Source organism: Notolabrus celidotus, chromosome 12 (assembly GCF_009762535.1).
Source record: "Notolabrus celidotus isolate fNotCel1 chromosome 12, fNotCel1.pri, whole genome shotgun sequence".
NCBI lineage: Eukaryota > Metazoa > Chordata > Actinopteri > Labriformes > Labridae > Notolabrus > Notolabrus celidotus.
The window spans coordinates 26393188-26415073 of NC_048283.1; the positions used below are offsets into that span (position 1 = coordinate 26393188).

The 21886-nt window shown below is 40.9% G+C and overlaps 1 protein-coding gene across 1 annotated transcript in view; it reads right to left on the reverse strand.

Annotated features, from left to right (window-relative positions):
* The window catches only part of LOC117822768 (vacuolar protein sorting-associated protein 13B-like), a 288297-nt gene that overhangs the window by 211624 nt on the left and 54787 nt on the right, over nucleotides 1–21886 (reverse strand). Inside the window, 3 exon segments of the mRNA XM_034697674.1 lie at nucleotides 8360–8539; nucleotides 9714–9848; nucleotides 21335–21519. Of these exon segments, the coding sequence (XP_034553565.1) occupies nucleotides 8360–8539; nucleotides 9714–9848; nucleotides 21335–21519 (500 nt within the window).

Below are 21886 nucleotides of genomic sequence, written 5' to 3' on the forward strand. Positions count from 1 at the left end.
TGTGAGCTAAAAAACAGAACTGTTTGATAACTTGAAAGTTTTCAATGTAGCTAATACAAGTGAATCTGTCTCATCTAATTTAAATTTGCATGATTTATGAGGATAATCCGGGGCTTTGAAGGAGGTCTTGACATCATCCCCTCAAATTTGTGTGAAAAAAACCCAAGCCCTTCATTAAGTGATCCAGGGAGGCAATTGTTTTGATTGTGCTGTGTGACGTTTGATCCGACTTTGTGGAATGTGTGACCCTTGATCCAGTGACAACATTCAATTAGATAAGGTTAACACAATTGACCTCCTCCAACCCTGCTTTTTAGCCTCCAACTGAAAAAGGGTAAACAGCTTGAATGCAACACAGTAAACCTGGGATTATCTTCTTCAGCTAACAGTCAACACGGCCTCTTAATCGCAGCATGCACACAGCTTTTGTTTAAAGATGTCTTCTTCTCTTCTTTAAGAGAAGAAGTGAAGAATCTTAGAGGAAACCTTTGGGGAACTGGCTCTCTCTTTCAGGAGCTTGATTTGTAGTTACTCATTGCAATAATGTGAGGGTCACATGGGAATTTAAAACAATGGGAGTGTAAGAGGGGGGGGTATTATGTCTCACTGACAACATTAAAAATGGACCTCAGTGGGAAATGAATCAAGGTGCCCCGGGTGTTAGATTACTCCAGGTAGCTGACAAGCTTGATCACCATTATCCAGCTTCTGAGCAACACAAGATGGTATTTCACCAAGCCCATAAGAAGGAAAATTTATTCAGACACTGTCTCAGTTTGAAAGGAACGTTAAAAGTTAACAAGAAATAAGAAATTAAAGCACAGTTAGTCTGCTGCATGAGATATCGAAGGTCATCTTTGTGTAGAATTATATATTTTTACCATTTTGCAAATCAGCTTCAAGAGAAACAAAGGGAGGCAGGCTTTAAGTCGACAGTCAGAATGATAAAACTAAAAGGATGGAAACTTCCAACATTTTTATGCTGTTAAAAATGATTACATTATTGCAAAAAATTAATTTGACACCAAAGTGATTGAAGGCCCTCTTATATCCTTTCAAAGCAGTCATAAGATCATCTTAATGAAAGCGATGAGCTAAATTCATTCCCACTTTCTCAGGGCTGAAGCATCTGATTACTTCTCTCTTTCTAACGACAACTTTTAGAAGTAAAACAGCGGTCACCCAGAATGACCTTTCCTAACACTCAAAGGACAAATCTTCATGTCTATCTGACTCTTGAACATAATACCATGATTCCTCACAGGGACAGCCAACACCAGAAAAGCCAGTATTTGCCCACTTTGGTCCTCTAAGCTGGAGTTAGTCCGAGGTTTCTGCACCTTTAAGCCTGGTTAATACTTCTGCGGTGACCCTACGATGAAGTGGCTGGCGCGATTGTGAGCAGTACATAATTGTGCGACGATGTGTCTTGCCACTCTGTGGTCTCTATGATAATCAAGTCGCCTGTTTCCAGTCCTGCTATGTTTTCTGTTTGCTTCTTCATTTGCTTTTATTTCAAGCAGGTGAATAAGCATGTTGCTGTTGATCATACAACAATTATTACACAGAAGAATAGAATGGAGGCGTCGGAGGAGATGAAATGTACGGCCATTGTAAGGCAACTCCTGAAGGGCTGCAAATGCTGAAAATACAATGCCACCCAGCGCTTCAACGCCTAGTTACATTTGGTTGAGGTGCACGTCAGGATTCTGAGTTGGAAAAGGGCTATGTGCACATATGGAGTAGACTACAGCGTAGATTTGATGCAGAAGCATAAACCAGGCTAAATCATGTCACCTGTTTCTGGTCCTGCTATGATTTCTGCTTAGTTTTTATAAACTAGGCTTTAAACCTTGTATATACTTCTGCGTCAAGTCGACGCTGTTGCCTTTCTAGTAGGTCTGCGTAGCTCTTTGCCAATGCAGGAGCCTACACATGTAGCCTGACGTGCACCTCCTCCAAAATGCAGTTCGTTTTGAAACAACATGGACCGCAAGCCTTGGGATTGGTCCACTGGGCGGCATCGTATTTCCTGCATTTACAACACTTCCAGAATCACTGTACATCGGCCGTACATTTCATCTCCTGCGACGTCTTCTCTCTATTCTTGCTGTATGATCAATGGCAACATGTATCAGGTCTAAATTTACATAATACGCACTGAATCACTGGGAAAAAGCAAGCAGCAGGACTGAAATCGACCCGATTATCATAGAGACCACAAGAGTTTTTGCTGTGTATTGCAGAACGACCTGGCAACCCTGCTTTCACCGGAGCAGCGGTAGGGGCTGCTGCAACTGTAACTTTATTGAGTCTTTGACATCATGGGAGCAAATATTTAATATAATGGCACTCCTCCGTGGATTTTACTGGGACAAAACATCCTTTGGAGACCAGACTAGATTCAAAACCCACTTTTGAGGGCGTGGACCTAGCTTACCTGTTGCAACTTACCTAAAATCACAACTCCTAAACACCTGGCAAATATTTATTTATTTGTTTATTTTTTCTGGGAGGTTTAATAAAAACTTTTTCACTGATTTTTTTTATTTTATAATTTAAACATATTGACGCAGACACATCGATGCACATGTATGTAGTGCTCACAATCGCGTCAGCCACTACGGCGTAGGGTCGATGCAGAAGTATAAACCAGGCTTTAGCTTTGTCCTCAAAGGAGTCGTCCTAAGCAACCTTTTTCTTGTCACCCTCACCTGTAAATATCCTTTACTTATTTTTCATAACAAATGTGCACATGACTTGTTCTGGAGTTGCTTGTGTAATGTTGCTATACATCATACTTACAGTTTGGTTGATTCACTTTCTGTACTGCAGGGATTATTAGAGATATAAAAAACTGAACACTTCTCAGACGGGATATAAACTGAACAAAGCCAAAAGGCTGTATGGTAGCTGTGATATCAGGTAAGAGGGGAGGCTAGCTTGAACGGCAGCTTTATGCTCAGCCACACTCCAAGCCCACATCATCTCCAGCCTCAGTCTTTATCCCCTTGAACCCAATCTCTGACTCCTGCCCCTCAGCCTAACACTCCAGCCAAGCTTTAAGCACTGTGAGAGTGGCCTAAGTAGCCCAACACTTCACAGATGAACAGCCCCAGTAATGGGCCATGATTGACCTCAATAGCCAGGTCTGAGTGTGATCCCTTGCGTCTAATCTCCACATTACCTGCTCTGCTTCACAAACTCTGACTGACAAAGCATGATGAGAGCGGCTGCCTTAAAGATTTAACAGATTGTCGAGGAAGTTAAAGATGGCTTAAACAAATAAACAAATCAACACCTTTATCTATTTTTTAAATGAAATGTCCTTGATGTATCATTGTGTCAACTCTGAGTCGGTAAAGTTCAAGCTGCTGCCTCAGAAAAAGCCACACTGTTGATTTAACACTCAATTGAGTTTAGGAACACATGCATCAGAGGGGAAAAGTGCATGATAGATGGATGTATGAAGGTACAACAGGACGATGAAAGATTGTGACGGAGGTGGCAGGGAGACCCAAATATCACACCCCATCTGCAGCGTCAGGGCAGCCCACTCAAAGGCAAAGTTTGAGGGAACAAGCATGTGTGGCTTTTATGTGCATGCATGTCTGTGTATATGCAGCAGTGCTCAGTGAGTGTGAGTGTGGTGCATGCATTGGGACTGGTCAGATCAAAGTCAAGGGGTGTTTCATTCCCACCTGCTCCCATTAGTTTTTGGGTCGTCAGTCTTGCAGTACAAAGGACCACAGATCCAAACGGTTTCTGACTAATGGGTAAAGATTTATGTTAAATACAGATACAGTCTCTATATGACTTTATATTTAAATAAATAACAGTATCATTGTTAAAGAGTTAATTTAATTCAGTGTGAAGTCAGAAAAGCTGCCTTTCTCCCTTCAGTCTAAAAGAAAAACTCGAGATCGAGAGAGAAACTACTCTAAAGTCTCTCGAGGACCTAAATATGTTTAGTATTAGTGCGTCTGGGGAATTCTTCAGGGTTTAATTCAATGTAGCTTTCATAATCCACTCCAATATGTTTAAATTAAGATTAAAGATCACTTTGTTCCCCTATTCCCAGCTCACATGGTATGGTAAAGAGATCAAAACTGGTGGGCTTTATAGGGAACATCTTTAGCATTTGCTCTGCTCTCAGTGTGCTTGATTAAATGTAACATTTTGAGATCCCAGAGTTCTGAGAAAAGCATAAATCATTGTCTCGCAGCTGCTGGCGTGCCTGGGGAGAACACATGCTATTCCTCACTCTCTTACTCTTTTTTTGTCGTCTCTATGATCATAAAGCCTACCCGACCCCTTTGCCCCTCCTCCTCTGGTGCAAGTCAGAGTGGTGGAGGGTTGGGGGGGACCACTTAAAGGCTGCCACTAGCCCTGAAGTTCAGTATAAACCCCAGCTCCTCAAACACCCTCTGGCCTTCTCTTCCTCAGCCCCGTCCAAGGCCCCCTTAGTGGTTCCAATCTATAAGCAGTGACAGGCAGAAGACAAAGCCAAGGGGAGCCAGCCAGCCAAACACTGCCTGGGGATTAAGTTAATCAAGCTGTCTCTTGATAAGGACTAATAATCTATATTCAGAGGAGCACCAAAAGCTGACAAATCCAAGACATATCTGGTTCTTGTGATTCTTAACAAACCACTCTACATTGATTTCATTTACAATGATTCATAGATCTGATACCAGGGAAGAAATACGGGATTCAGTCTTGGTGTGTTGGAGTTAAAAAGTGACATGTCCCTGGCTGCCAACCTGGAGTGCTGCCTGATCCGACTCAAAAACAACTACCTCACCCCCTGAGATCCACACGTCTGACTCTTTCTATACCTGCCTGACTTTGTTCTATTGTTCTCCAACCGTAGTTCTTTCTTACATTTGCTTTTTGTTCTTTGATAAAAGCCTTGATTTCTCACTATTCATTGTGTCATAACACCATAAACATAAATCACGTTTGGTTCTTGTAAAAGAAAAGAAAATGAAAGAGAATAAGGGGAGAATACTTGGCAAACGTGGGACTCTGTGACTGCCAAAAGTCTTATTGTTGTTGGGTCCATATGGTACAACTGCTCAATTAGAAATAAAAATCATCTGGGACTGTCATGTTGTAATGCAAAGGCTTGATGGCAAGATATGAAATTCTTATACAGCTTTGGATCTATAAAAGAGGATATTTCAAAGCGGAGCTGCTTAGTTCTTCTGCGTTAAAACCCATGCCTTTAATTGTGTTTAATTTATTAGAATGTTCCAACCTCAACTCTGTTAAATGAAAACACATAAGTCTGGATCTGCAGAAGTTCTACAAGCATGGGTACTCCCTCTAACCACCACCCCTAGCCAGTTCCAAGTGAAGTGGAATTTCTTTTTAATTCACTGGTAAACAATTAGACAGAAAACAGATGTCACCGGCCATACCAAGAAGAACTTGGTGAATTAACTTCCCAGGAGAGCGCGAGAACAGATAAGAATATGTTGAATGAAAAGTAGAAGAATATATGAGTACCAAAAGAAGATCAAAGCTGCCATCAATCTGTCAGATAATGCATTTCGTTATTCAACAAACTGTTACGTAAGGACAGAGCAAAAGGTCTCTTATACTCAACTGCAGCCAACACTATACGGCCCATGTTGATGTGAAAAGTTAAGAAGCTCTCCTTGTTTTAGTTTTCTTACCGGGCACACAGATCCTGCAGTGCTGCGCTTTGCATCCCCACAAAAACCAGAAGCAAGTAATTACATATAAAATGGAATATAAAAGATGACTGTGGCTCATTACATCTTAATGTTTTCAGTATGTCCATGGGTGTAAGAAGTTAGCTTTTCTCTTACTCCTCCAGCCAGGTCCTGAGCTCGATGTAATGACCATTCTTTAAGAATTTGCTAAATGGAATCAACAGAGCCTCACGGGACAAATAAAATGTGTTTGATGCCAAGGCCAAGCGGTCCGACAATTCAGGAACGTCAAGATCACAAAAAAAATGAGCTTCTGAGATGGTCCTCTGGGAGCAAAGGGTGCAGCTCGGTTGAAGTGGTGCTGCTCCACCTTTCATCTCCGACTGAATGAGGCATTGCATCCATCATTCCATTAACACTGCTCTAACAGGCTCACAGCCACCAGCTGGGTGACAGCGAGGACATGGCACATGTGGCTGACAAAAAGCTTTGATGTAAACCTGGCCATCGTTTACAAAATACAGACCTACAAGTGGATACCCCCCAAAAAAAGGAAAGGCTGGACTTTTCTCCCCTCAGCAGAACGTTTGACAGAACACAAACTCACTCACAGAAAAAGGAATTTCCTAGTCTGGTGAAAATTTAACTGTCAAGCCGTGCTGCTGTCTTGTCTTCAGTATTAACTGGATTGACATTTTTACTACAGAAAAAATATATATTTCCTGCAGGTGCATGTGTGTGTGTGAATGTGTGTGTGTATTGGGGGAGGTGGGGTAATGCTGAAATAGCCTTTATATGGGGTTTGTCCTGGTTACCGGACACTACCCAAAAGGAAACTGATTGGTCTTAGACCTTTAAGAAACAAAGAAACATGTAGGTAGAAAGAACAGCAGGAGGAAGAAGACATTTATTAAAGATAGAAAGAGATAGAAAAAGAAAAATGGCAATAAGAATGACAAATAAGTATGCAAGACTGAAACAGCAATGTCTCAGACGCACGAAGCTCAGTGCAGCGTGGCTGAAAATTTGCTCAAATGCATTGTGTAATGCAGCCATCTGCTTCCCCGAACAAAACATTCTGGGATACTTAATGACGTAAGTTGAGCTGGCAGCGGTATAAAGTGAAATAAATAAAGTTCAAGTTTTTATTATCAAACACCCTAACCCAACAAATGAAGCAGCAGAGGCATGTGGAAGGTCTTCAGGTGAATTAATCACTTGTTAGTGCACTGTCAAGAAAAGAGCTTTAAGGTTTACATGACCACTTTTTTGATTATTGGATTAAAAACTTTCTGAAATTTGTGTTATCTGTTTGCATGTAGTCTGGTGCTGATTGTACCCTTGGTAGAGTGACATCATAGCAGCGCGACAAAGCTTCTAATGACACAGCGTGAAAATAGAGCATTGTTAAAATTGGAGGCAATGTGGAGGAAAAGGTGAGAAGCTGAGAGTTTTTTTGAGCGATCATCGTTCTCGTTTTCACCGTCAAGCCGATTAACAATGTGACAGTATTTTAAAATGACCAATAGGACCCTTGTTTAATTTCTGAACAGTTTCGTGCTGCCATGTTGCTTCAAAGTTTTCTCTAAAGACTGAGGCAATAAACGAGCAAAAAACGTCTGCCAACAAATTTCAGAATTAGTGTTTTCATCGTTGTTAAATCTAGAAGAAAAGGAATACACCTTCCATTTTATTCAGATTAAATTTCCATTTTTAATGCACACATCTTCAAATTGTTGATATGATAATGATATATAATTTTTTTAAAATTCTAATCTCATTAGAAGCGGTGATATAAACCAACCTAAAGAGGAGAAGCCGTGCACACTCCAACTCCTCCACATCTGCTTGATATATTCAAATCGAGAACCACTCTGTGACCCACCACTCTCTAACGTTGTCTTTTAAGACTCTTCTCTCTTTCTTTTGCCTCCTTTTGCTTTACTGGTTTGAATCCAGATAAGATTTTGGTAATTAAAAGAATGTTCTGTCTTTATGAGCCACTGTTTTTACTAAAATTAGACGCTCAGTCACAGTCTGAGGCTGTGCACTGAATAAAACGTACCACAGTTCCTTAAGGTATCGAACATCTGTGCTGCTATAAAAGGTGAAACGACCCTGTGTCAGAAATACAATGTTTCTTTTAAAATCTTTTTCATGTCACTCACGTTTATCAAACCTCAGAAGCCTGTGAAACTTAAGCTTTCCCTGTTTTATAATGTTGGCTTATAGTGGTATCTTGGCCCTCCCCGCACTGGTTATGGGAGGGTAATTGACTTCATGACATTCAAAGAGCTATGTAATCGAATAACCTCCCAGTTCATTGTCTCAACAATACTTGAAAACAATACTTGTCTTTTTGCTTCACTACAGCCAAAGACGATCTTCTCCTTTTGAAACCGCATGAGGCCGGCTCTATCTCCATCACAATGCTGACATATTTAAGACCCAAGAGCCTGATGGGATTCAGGGCTTGGTTGGTGTGGTAAGGTTTTCAGTCTTAAGACAGCGCTGACAACAAATGCTGGGAATGTATTTTTTTACACGGTCATTCCTGTGTCAGGAGAGGAGAGGAGAGGAGAGGAGAGGAGAGGAGAGGAGAGGAGAGGAGAGGAGAGGAGAGGAGAGGAGAGGAGAGGAGAGGAAGGCATGACTTAAAACATTTCAACAGGTGCTACCTGAGTTTCTGCAATCATCTCCAGACTGAGGGATCTGAACAGAGAATGCCAGCAGGTCAGGGGCCAGCAGAGATTCAGGCTTGCGGATCTCATTCAGCCAGCGGCTCATGTGGAGTTCTTTGGTGTCAGACGGGCCCTGAATCAGAGGAACAAGCTTCTCCTTCACTCCCTGTCCTGAACCTGCTGATAAGAGTGAAAGATCGGTTAGTAGTATATAAGATTAACTTTGACTTTTGAATTACATTATTTATCATGTTAGTTGATAACTTATTTTAGAATATTTGATACTTCAACTTGCTGACGTACGGCATTAAATAAATTAACTGTCACAACTGCTCTAACTGTCTAACAATAACTCAAGGTTTCAATCTGCAACTTTAAAGCAACATCATTGGGAAATGCCATAATATCAAAATCCTTCAGAAAATGTTAAACTGAACAACATGGGCATGAAAACTGAAATCCAGTAACACAGTAACTACCCTCTGGAGACCCACCTGAGATGAAATTAGATCAAAGGTATCAATTTATTTATAAAAGATTTTAATTTACTTAATTATTTTTTCATTTTTCATGAAATTACCAGATATTACTATATTATTAAATTACTTTTATAATCATTATTATTATTATTATTATTAGTAGTAGTAGTAGTAGTAGTAGTAGTGGTGGTAGTAGTAGTAGCAGTAGTAGTAGTAGTAGTAGTGGCAGTGGTAGTAGTAGTAGTAGTAGTGGTGGTAGTAGTAGTAGTAGTAGTGGTGGTAGTAGTAGTAGTAGTAGTGGTGGTAGTAGTATTAGTCGTAAACTATTACCACATTATTATAATTATTATTAGTATCATTATTATCATTAATATTTGTACATTTTGTATTGTTACTTTAACAATAACAATAAAATAAACTATTATGATAATAATAATAACTATAATAATTATAATATCATCTCCAGGAAAGTTTACCATTATTCAGATGTTACTCATTATTTGAAACAAAGAAAATGATAGCATTCACTTTTCTGTGTGTCACAGTCTTTTGATAATTGACAGTTGAAACCAATCGTATAACCTGTCTCAATTATGTGAACATTTTGACCTTGTGATCTCTGTATTCTGACACTAGCTCTAAATACATGCTTGCCTACAAAGACATGGCCTGAGCCTGATGACAGAGCCTCAGAATATAACAGTGATTCAATCATATGAAATAAAATGAGATAAAAAAGTGACCAGTGAGAGAGAAGGGAAAGAGAAAGAGTTGAGTGTGTGAAAGTATAAGTTGAAGAAAGCAAAAGAAGAGTCTCATTCTCTCGTTCCTACACAGCCAATAAAGTTTTTACAGGGCACAGCTGCACACACCTGGGGTCCTGGCACACACTTTTACAGCTCCCACGGTTCCTGAGGCACATTTCACTGTTGCACTGCTGCAAAACTTCAGCTCCAGGTTTTGGACAGAGCCCTCAAGAGTCGGTGACGGGGCCGGAGACTTCACACCTTATAAAAAAGAAAAAGTGAAAATGAAGTGCAGGGCGGCAGGTTGAGAAACGGCTGCTGTTGCTTCGTTAAACACTTGATTAGCCTTTAATTGTTCTTGACCTCGGTCGTTCCCTATCTCAAGCAAGGTTCAGGAAAACCAGGTGCTGTGAACAGTTACCAATGATATATAATGCTGATATTACATTACATTTATAAGTGTTTGATAAAATAACAATTTAATAACAATGACATCCATTACTCTGTGCACATTTAATCTAATACAAAGATACAATTTCAATTAGTTAATGAAACAGAAAATATATTAGGTTATGCTGCAAATTTTCAAAAAAGACTGCCTGCAGAGTCTGCAGACATTAGTTGTTTATTTCTTTATCTTGTGAACGCAAGAGTCGGCCATTGGCAACCGATTAATCGCTCTATCTCTAGATGTAACATGCGTAACATAACGTCTAAATACTAGCATAAAAGGTGTGCATGCAAAAATAATCAATAACTGAAATAAATGATAGTGCAATGCTATTTTTGTGAATAATGTAAGCATATGGTACCAGTGTTAAAATTATCAGCAGGTCTTATCTCAAGCAAATTAAAAACTTTAAATTAAATTAAATTAAATCAAACTTTATTGTCATTCTGTTCATACCAGTATGAAAACAAAACGAAACAGCGCTTCCAGGAGATCAAAGTGAAATACAGTAATACAAATTTGTATTATAAAAAAAGTTTGTTAAAAGAAAACACTCGTACACACTCATCCATTAAAAATTGAGCCAGTCCAATCATTAAAGTGACAAACGTTGTATAAAAAAAGTGCAATATATTCTGTTAAAGTGCAGCAGGCAAGCGTGATGTCTTTTGTCCCACCTATAATAATTATAAATCTCCAGCCATTACAGTACAATAGTAACATTTGTTAAGTCAGGAGCATTTCAAGCATTTATTGTTTAACTATTATAACGGATTGGGAAGTTAAATGGTGTTAAAGTAAATAAGACTACTGTTATGGCAGTAACTTTATGAACACACAGACATTCTGGTATTTGATCCAGTACAAGGAAAGATACTGCAGAGAATGATATAGGCTCTGCAAAAAAGAAAAGGATCGATGAAGATATAGTTGTCATAAAAGGATTCAGATTATATTATGAGGTGTGTCAGAAAACCTCAAAACACATGACCTGTCTACTAAGTGCAGAGAATGGATATCCACATCCAGGAGTTACTTTGCCTTTTTTAAAGAATAAAATAAAAAAAGGAAAGAAGAGGGGAAATGATTGCATAGTGACGAGTAGGACTCTACATAGACTGGCTATTCTCTTGAATCCATTTGTTATGGAATGGAAAGATGTTATAACAGCAGCCACCCTGCAACATTACGTGGCTCATTCCCTTTGAGCTATCGCTGTTTCACATCCCTCTTTTCCCACGTAGATGACCCAAAGGGCACGGTGCACCTGCTGGGGTGGTGGCTGTTTCCAGGGAGGCTGAGGACAATGCTTTGTCCAGCTGTTCAGACAATAAAAAAGTTGTGTACACAGGAAGAGGAAACACACAAGGACTGTTAGTTTGTCAGCTTAACTGTATGATTCAGTTTGGTTTAGTATAAAGCTACATCAGTTTGTGCTCAGTCTTTCCGCGTGTGACCGAGCAACTGAGGGCGTGGGGTGCTGCCTCTCTTCAAGTGATAGCAGGTGCAAGAAATGTATAAACACACAGCTATGGGCGACAGGCCACCACACAGGATCAAACACTCTGAGGGTAACATGGGCAGATGGATTTGTCATCATCATCATCATAAGTGTGAGTGTGTCCGATAAGAGAGGAGGGAGAAACTGACAGACAGTAAACAAAAACTCAGTCATGCACTCAAATATTTTTGAACTAATATACCTTAATAGTTTGCGTGCACATTTCTAAAAATATATGTGGTATGCAGATATGTGTGTGTTTAAGTCTGTGTGTCTGTGTTTGTGTGTGTGTGTCTGTGTGTGTGCCGGACATCTGCAGACTTTCAAGTCATGTCTTACACATTCCAACATGTCCTGCTCTCACTGCTTTGAGGACTGCTCTGGGAAACGTTATTGGCAAGGCTGATCAAAGTTTCGTAACAAACAGGCACAGTTTGTAGTCGTCTTCATTCACAGAATACTATGAATCAATTCTACTCCTCTCTAATGCTGTAGTGTGGGAATCAGGACCCTGACATGTAGTAAGAAAGGAAAAGGAAAAAGAATCCCATGTCTGCTTTTAGGAGCGCCTGGCTCTTAGACGGATGCACAAAAGATACATAAAGGTACAGCATTGGTAGACTTCTGCTAAACAGCTAACAAACTGAGGTTGAAGTTGATGTTATTGCACCTCCAGTGTTATTGTAGTGATGATTTAAGGGTTTTACTGCTTTTCAGGTAATTGTTACATGATGCTGATCAGCTGAAAAGAGGATATATACCTCAGCCAAATATTATAAAAGCTATAAAAAAAGCTGATATTTGACCCTCAGCAGTGATGGGGCTGACAACAGTCCAAGTCCAAAGACGAGCTGGGTCGACTTTGAGCAGTGAGCTAAGTGATGATGCAAACACTGTCTCTCCTATACCCCTTTTCCACCAAGGCAGTTTCAGAGCCGGTACTGAGCCGGTGCTCATTTGAGAACCATTTTTTTGTGTTTCAACACCAGCAAGCATGCTACGTTGTCCGTCATTGTTGTTATTGTGAGGGAAAGTTTGCGCTAGCGCTGCTGGGAAAAGCAGTTACGTAGAAGTGACATCGTGACATGGCTCTTCCACGGGCTCGAGCGGGTGGAAAAACAAACGGGTGCCAAGTTGGTTGCAAGTTCAACCAGCTCCGAACCAGCGTGAGCACCAGCCCGTAACTACAACCAGGTTCACGTTGGTCGAAAAGGGGTACTATAAGGAGCTGAAGTACAAACAATAAGTAGGAGTAGGAGATCTGCTGGCATCACACACGGAGAGAGTGCGACAGGTACACAGACTAGGTGAGCCAGTGTGGGTGTGTCCTGCAGTCAGAACAGAGAAGAGTGAAGGTTTTACAGGGAGCAAAAAACTGCAGGGAGCCCCATCACTAACAGTAAAATCACACTGACACGATGTGTTTCTTGCATTTACTACAATTACATTATTAACTATTTATTGTAGTGTGCAAGCTACTTATGGTCACTTCGTCAAATACCTGCCATAATCATGTTCACGAACATGCAACAAATGCTCTGGTTCACTGGATCCAAAAGCCACAGCCCACTTTTTATGGAAGGTGGCCCATGTTTTGAGGTCTTTCCTTAAAAAAAGCTATTTGTTCATTACTTCAGACCATAAGCTACTTATCTAGCTTTCACAGTTGCTCACTGAGGTAAGGCGATGAATGAAACTGAATACACACACATGAACACCACTTGCCACTACTTCAGTCATTATTCCCATATATTAATATATCCTTATGTAAAAAAACGGTTCAGTCAGAGAGACTGACGTGGAATCATACTTTATCAATAAGCTGAAAGATTCAGAGCTTCTAAGTAAACATTCTGAGCTTGAGCCAAAGAAGTCCATCCCAGCTTGGCGCCAATAGTGCAGGTTTTATCTGCGCTGGTTTGGGCTCACATTGGCTGTTTTTCTAGATGCGGATTTGATGTTATGTTGTTGCCATGAATTAAAATATATCAATAAAATTGTCCCATACCAAAACAATATATACATTTTTTTCTCCGACTATTATTTTCCTACCCTAGTTGGAAAATAATACATTTTAGAAAGTTGTCATAATGACTTCGGAGTAAGCCGACATGCCTTTTGCAGCCAGAGTAAGAGGAAAGCAAACAAGTGTCTACGTGCCCACACAGAGCTGCTCCTCTCTCTGTGGGTAGCTCAGCCCGGCTTCTCCCAGCACACTGGGAAGAGTTTGGAGCGGTGAGGATTGCAAGGGGTGCACTTTCCCTGTAAGGCTTGCGGTATAAAGACACTGATGGGGTGTAAGTGCTAGTGGTAGCAGAGTCTGGGGGTCTAATTTCCATGATTACCATTCTCTCCAGGTGCTGCCTGCCTTTCCTTCTGCCTGAAACTGTGACACATGTTCTCTGCACATTAAAACCTCGGTTCTCTCCGCCACCGAATTACCACAATTAAGAAGTCTTCATGAGGAAGCAATTTGGCCAACACTAATGGACCTAGGCAGTGGGGTTTGGAAGAGCATGAAAGTGTTTGTGTGTGCATGTGTATGTGAAAAAAATTGTTGAGTGAAAAAGTTATAGAAGAAGTAAGACAGATGACAGAGTACAAGAAAAAGGTAGACAGGTCATCAAGAATGACAGAAAAATGAGAACGCTCTACATCGCTTCTCGCTGAAAACAGATCGGCCACCAAACATGGAGTGTGCAACACTAACTTGGTAATCTGTAAAACATATTTCATCATCTCTTAAGGTGCTTCTTCCATGTATCCTCTCAGTCTCAAATGTCCCTCCTCTACAGGGTTGTGAGCGGTTCAGTTGGCGTACAAAACAGTGGCATTCTGGCTTTGAAGTAGCGGCCACATGGATTACCAGCTTGGTTTAAACACAACTGAGATGCTCAAAACTACAGACACCAGCTAATGACGCCACATCAGCACCACAGCCACTGAAATGTAACTCTAGATTACTTTCCTCTCTTTTAAGAGCCTTGTTATTGGGTAACTTGTGTTCTTTTTCACAGGGTTTCTCCCACTGTCGCCTCTTCCCTTTAGGCAGAGAATTAAAGAGAAACCAAGCAGAGAATTCTTGTTCACCAATAATCTACTGAGATCAATATTTATGTCCCAGCTTTGAAGAGATTGTCTGTGTCTGTGTGTGGTGGTAGCCAAGACGTGACTGGGGTTTTGGTGCTGCTGGAGCACTTCAATGAGAGTCACAGGGGAAATTTATGGCCTTGTGACGTGGACTTATGTGCTCAGTCGGCACTCGTCACTGCCCTCAGATGGGATGGTTGGCTCGCAGCAGGGAGCCAGCCCTGCAGACACTACCAGATGACATAAATATAAACAGATTTATTTGGGCCTGTCATTGATTCAGGGCTCATTAACATTCAAAGAACTACGCTGTGGCTGCCTTAAAGCCCATCTACACTGCATTTGACTTATTTGTTGTTTGTGTGTACATAAAGTTTTTAAACATCTTGTTTACATTTTAAATCAGCTATTTCCACTAAACCCCATATGATTTTATTCTTAACACCATTGTTGAGCTCAGGAAAAGACTTTTATTGAATCTGTCTCTCTTTAATGGATTCAATATTTCAGTGAAGCTCCCGATGCTTTTCCTGATGACCAGATTTATTAGAGTTCTCTGCACATCTTGACTTGTCTCCTTCGGTCTGCTGAACACATTATTTATTGACGACACAATGGACATGCCTACAAGTCTTAGCCGTGGTGACACATCATTAACTACTTAACTATTTCATATCATATCTCTCAGTTTACTCTTCAGGAAGTGAGTAGGGAAAAAGAGACTCAAATCTACAAAAGATCTGCTCTACTCAAGCTTGGCTAACGTGTGCAAGACCACACAGTTTATGCTGAAGGTTGCACTGTAAAGCTCAGGTACTTTATATTTCTCAAACCATTAAACACTTAGTTATTCCTGCAATATGATGTCCACTTTTCAGGACCAGCTCCACTGGCGTCTCCCGTTTACTGTGAAGTGAAGTAATTGAACGAAAAAGAGGAGAGAGCTTAAGGAAGACAAAAGAAAAGTGGAAGGCCCGAGTCTGGACTGACTTAAAACATCATCACAATCTGCCAGGAACAGAGTGAGGGCCGCCTGTAGCTCATTGAAGTTTCCAATGACAAGCTCCATCTCAAGTTCCTTCCATTTATTTATCGGTTCTCTGACACAACGTGTTTTTAATGTCAGAAAGTATGGATGAAAGAGCCCCTGTTTTTTTCCCCCTTCTTTCCCTCCTGCTTTCTTCCTGCCCTGATGTCAATCCGTGAAGCAGACAAGTATGCAGGCAGAGATTTCTCCTTTTGGGGGGGGCAGAAAGCAACGTTAGACCACTGCAGAATTCTCTTCTTTTTTTTTTAAAGTAAGCTCCCAAAATCTTCACTGACAATTGCGACAACACAACATGAACATTGGTATGCCCTTCCATCTTTCTCTCACATTCGAAAACCAAATAAAAGCCGTCAAAGCAGCCTCAGAGTAAGATTATGACAGGGCAAACCTGAATGACTTGTCTTGATTGATAGTTAAGGCTTAACAGCTGTGAGTAAGAGGATAAAACAAGCCAAAAGCAGCTCAAAAAGAAGTGAAACGCTGAACAGAGAGCGAGGTCTCCTGTTCAGTCTTATAGTAAGGGCTCTGCTATAACAAAGGCTGAATAAAAGAAACACCACCAAGGAAGAAAAAAAAGGTGATTGATGGGTTGGATCTGGAACCAGACAACATAAAATGCACAGAATATCAGGGATTAGCTAACTGAGGTGACAGAGTGATATGAAAATGGACACATTTTCCCCTCCAATAACACAGAGCTATTACCAACACTCATTATGCCGCAGCGTCACAGGGGGATTTGTGTCAGGCCCATGCTCCTGAAAGCAGTTAGATCACAGGGATGTGAACTGCTGGCTTTGACAGAAGCAGCCTTTTTCATGCAGTGCAAAAATGCGTAAAACTGCTGTGGACATGGTCTTTGAACGGGATTGCATATGTTTCCATGCAATGGGAAATATCAGTGTGAAAGTGTTCTGCTCTTTTCTCACAACAGCCCTATCATCCCACGATGAATGTCACAGGGAAACTCGTACAAAAAGAGAACCTGTTTGAATCACGATGCAGCAATAAGTGAGGGTTGAAGTTCTCGGCTCTTTTGATCAACATGTTCTGATCTCTCTGCAGTGAGGCCATTAACTCGCTTAATCCTGATAATCTTGCAGTTATTTGCATAAATGGATCATATGTAGGTGCACAATTTGAAGTCTGTGGCACGCATCCATGTAGATGCATGTGTGTGTGTGTGTGTGTGTGTGTGTGTGTGTGTGTGTGTGTGTGTGTGTGTGTGTGTGTGTGTGTGTGTGTGTGTGTGTGTGTGTGTGTGTGTGCTGCGGGTATGTGTGTAACACTCATTTGGTGCAAAGCTGGATTTAATAAAGAAAACCATTGGCCATTTGTGTTTCTGGGCACTGAGGTTCACCACACACACTCCATCTCCTTACTTCCCTCTTTTTGTCAATTTTCCCTTCACCCTTTATTTCCTTCTCTCTTTAATTTTTCACTCTGCTGGTTTTATTGTTCCCTCTCTCTTCCTCTTCCCCTCATATCTGTCATGCTAAAGTTGTGTCACAGCATGCATATCACTGTGCAATCATCTGGAGCATGTCTGGTGACTACGATCAACTAACCTCTTCTAAAGCCCGCTGCTCTTGTCCTTGCTGCCTAGATCACACCGCAGCTGTGGTACAGAAGCTTCATTAAAGTTTTATTCATCACCGGTGGAAAGGCTCATAATAAACATGACCATGATCTTTCATCTTACAACATGAAATCTTTAACACTACGCTCAAACACAGGAAGGTTTAGGTTACGTTCAAGTATTTGTGCTGTGCTGAGCAAGACCTGAAATGGGATAAAATGAATAGCACAGGCTTCAGTTTCTGTTTGTTTCAATGTGTCATGACTAACGATCAAGCAATCAATCAATCTTTTTTTATAAGGCGCCAAATCACAACAACTGTTATCTGCAGACTCTTTCCAAACAGAGCAGGTCTAGACAGTACTCTATGTTCTATAATTAACAAAGACCCAACATCATGACAGGATAAGGTCCAGTCCCATCCTACAGACATGACTCAGTCTGATCTCATCTTAATCCACCATGAGCAGAGCACTTTGCAGCATTTAGCAAGTTACAGTGGTAAGGACAAACTTCCTTTAACAGGTAGAAACCTCCAGAAGGACCAGACTCATGTTAGACACACATCTGCTGAGACTAACCAATGATCGAATACCTCAATATGTCACATGTGGGTACAGGTACATTTGCCTTTTGCACAACATGAGCTCTGGCGTGAAAAAGACGACTGCGTTGGTCAAAAACGAATGACTTTTACTGTACAATGCACTGAAGGACCCAGATAAACGTATCATATGGACCACTTCACTGTTTTTATCAGACTATTAGACTACTTCAGAACAACAAAATATTTGCTGCAGAGCTCTCCAATAAAATATGACACAAGTGTAAGCTTTACTGTGATGCAAAAGAAGAATGTTTCAATAAATGTCACCACGAAAGAAAAGGAAGAAAAATACTTTTCATATGAAAGCTGAACTCCAGCCAGCAGTGCTGGAAGCAGAACTGTCCTGCAGAGGGATGTGTGAAGAAAGCCCTCATATGACAAGCAGCAACTGACAACTTCTGAATTGAAAGAAAAATAATATTTCTGATTGGACTCATTTATTGAAAACATGGCAGACACCTTAAAAGGTCACTAAATGAATACTGTAGCTGCCACAACTCAGAGTTTTACCGCTCAGTCAGTTGCAAGGGTTGAAGTCCCTGACTGTTGCTTTAATCTGCATCAACCAATTATTCTGAAGAAGGTTTTACAGTCTGTCAGTACCTTGAGATAAAAACCAAAGCTTTGTTGACCCTTGCTAGTTTGTGGAATTTCCTTTGGACAGGGAATGAAATCTCATACTTAAATGACTCCCCTGTGAAGGACACTGACCATCTGTGTTATCAGCTCGACCTCGATATGAAACACCTTCTACGATTGAAAAAACCCTGTTACATCAAAAGGATGGAGCGGAGGAGAAATTCCTCAAAAAATGAAAAAAGAACACGATCAAAGTAAACAGACTTTTGCTGAGTGTTTGGCCTGTGTGAGTATGCATGTGTGTGTGTGTGTGTGTGTGTGTGTGTGTGTGTGTGTGAGGGGGCTCTGTCGTGGCAGCAGCCTAAGGCCTGCTGGTTGGTCACACAAGAACGAACAAACAAACAAACGGAAGATTAAAAGACTCAAATCTGGATTTACGATCTCAATCAATCAATCCATTTTTATTTGTATTGCGCCAATTCTTAACATCTGAATCTCATGAGTGCTCTGATGGACCCATGCTATTACCACAAACAGTTGCAGCCCTCAAGTCATACTCTCAAATTTGTGGCTGATACTTAAACTGCAAAGAGGGTCAGAGCGCTGTCCCCACGTCACCGTCAAGCTTGTTTTTTTGGCATTAAATTGGACTGAAGTATGTGAAATGAAGGACTATGACCATTTTTAATTTTAGGATGAGTCCTGAGAACAAGAGTGGTGTGAGTGGGAAGGCAAGCAGCCAGAAAATAACAGCCCCCCCGAGCATGGGACACAACCTCAGTGCCCACCAATGTTTCACTGGATGATGAACGACAAGCAAACAGCTCATAACAGTGCAATGCTGCTAAATGCATCTTCTTCCATGCTCTCATTTTTAATTTCCCTTCCACACATATGCTGACAATCTGAAGGCTGAGAGGGATTAAGACAGCAAACATCTTCTCTACGGGCTACGACAGTCACAAAGCAGATACAGTACTACACATCTTTGGTGTTATCACGGGGATAACTGCTCAGATTTTTATCCACACAACAAGTCACCTATTCCCCTTCACTCTCTCGCCTGCTAAGCAAAGCACAAACTCATTTCCCTCAAGATCTTTTAATAACCTGCCAGCACATGTACCAGATGTGCAATTGTTGCTCCATGTTGCTATTCAAACCCTGTTCCAAGAGAAAGGCAGAGTGAGGAGAGAGGAATATTTGACTTCACTCCACGGGAGACCAGTTTCATAAATTCTGGCGGCCACACAACAGTGAGAAAGGTAGCTTAGCTGGCTTGGCAAAGACAGACTGTTGACGGAATACCAAACAACACAATCCTAATGAGTTGGAAAATCCCTGGCCCTCCAGAGGACTGTCCAGATGCTACCGACATAAGTCCGCTACTGTTTTATTGAATTCAGGCTCCCCTCCTTTTTAACAAGGGGCAAAATTTGTTATTCAATCACTAAAGCATCCATCATGAAGTGTGGGATGGTTTTAGAGTATTTTCATACATCAGTGCAGGTCTAATAACCCACACTGCCACTGTGTCTCAGGAGACTGTGTGTATACCCAGGCTTGAGTTTTGGTGTAAAGTCTGCAGCCTACACTAACGGATGACTCTCAGGTTGACTTGTTTTGGGGAAAAGCTGGTGTGGCATATGATGTGCTAAGCCCAGAGGAATAACTGCAAAACTTTTCATAAGTGACTCAAATTACTTCAAGCTCCGGCTGACTGTAACTCCCTTGACAATGAATTGGTTCTGAGAAACAAGCTTTGTTTTATGGAAAACCAAACAAAGGAGAGTGAATGTAATTTATGAGGGAAGGAGGTTTCAATAGATAAAATACAATGACAAAGCCATTAACAACTATTACATCAGTCTAAAGGGGACCAGATGGGCAAAGACATGTAGTTTCTTATTTGTTCAATGACTGTTAATGGTTGAATTACAGAGTGTGCAGTTAAAAGATGCATTAATCTTATGTGTGGGTATTGTTTTTGTCTTTTGGGAGTTGCATTTGCAGAATTATAAATTATGCCCTGCAAAACAAGCTATGCTACAAAGACTCAGGAAAAAAAGACAATTACAAACACGTGCACAGGAAGACGGTCTGTGCTCTTCTATGATAATCAGAGATGTAAGGATATACTAAACCTACGATTCAAATTGAATCCCGATTTTTGGGATACTCACGAGTCTTTAACCATTTTCAAGAAAACTGTTTTTAACTCAAAATGTATAGAATTATTCTTTTATTTCAATTCTCAGATATGGACATTTGCAATATATATTTTTTCTCTCATATTTCTTGGTAAATAAAGTCATCCTTCATCATTTTTAAGGTGTGCTGCAACTCAAATAAAAGCACTGCACACTTTTTTTCAGCACCTTGCAAAAAAACTGAAAATGACCGTACAAAAAAACCTTGTTGGAAAATGTCAGTACATTATAATGAAATGGAAAGTGAACGATTCCCAAATCAAAGTATTAAATATGAAATATCAGCATATCTGTAAGGTCTTCACCTGCTACCGCCATGTCTGTTATCCTCCACTCAGCGAGTGATGAGAGAGAGCAACGCAAGAGACCTGATTATGTTTAACAAGCGGAGGGAAATCCAGATAGCGCCCACTACTGTTTCAAAATAACATCACAATACAAATTGTGTTGAATAGATTTTAATCCACACTTATTTCTATCGATTTTCTACCGTCTTGCGATATATCCTTACATCCCTAATGATAACCCAGCTCCTTTTCTTTGCATTCTCCAAACCCCCATCCAGCCAGATGCACAAGGTGGAAAAATAGTAAACATCAGCAAAAAAGACTTGGATTATGACCTATTCAGATTTCAAAATAAGGCTGCCTTGGTGGAGCGTTGAGTAGAGAATGTAGTTTACCTGAAGTTTTGTACACCTCATTGAGCAGGCTTTCACTGAGTGACACCGGGCCTCCGTTTCCCACACTGTGCGTCCAGCTCTGACAGATTGCTTGGAGCAAAAGCGTCTGCGCCCGTGTTGCCTGAACAGTGAAGTGAGGAAGCTCAAAAATCCACTCTGTGGTTGGGACTGAAGACCTTTTGCTCCTGCAGAAGAAGACACAAGACGAGGAAAGACAGGGTGAGATAAAGAATAGATACGGCAATTTAATGTCGACAAGACTTTTATGCAGATGTTTTATTGAATCGCGTTTAACTTTTCAATGGTTTGCTGGTATGGGTCGACAAGTCTGAAAAATAAAAAGAGACCTCAGGCTATTGTGAAGATATGCAGCAGGGTTGTGGGCACATCCCTGCCTGACATGTCGAGCCTTTATCAAGCCAGGACCCACAGCAAAGCCTGGTCGATCACGGCTGACCCGTGCCATCCTCTTTTTTGTGTGTTTCGCCGGCTTCCCTCAGGCCGCAGATACGAAGAAGAGAAACTCTTTTGTCCCGATAGCAACTGGGCTGC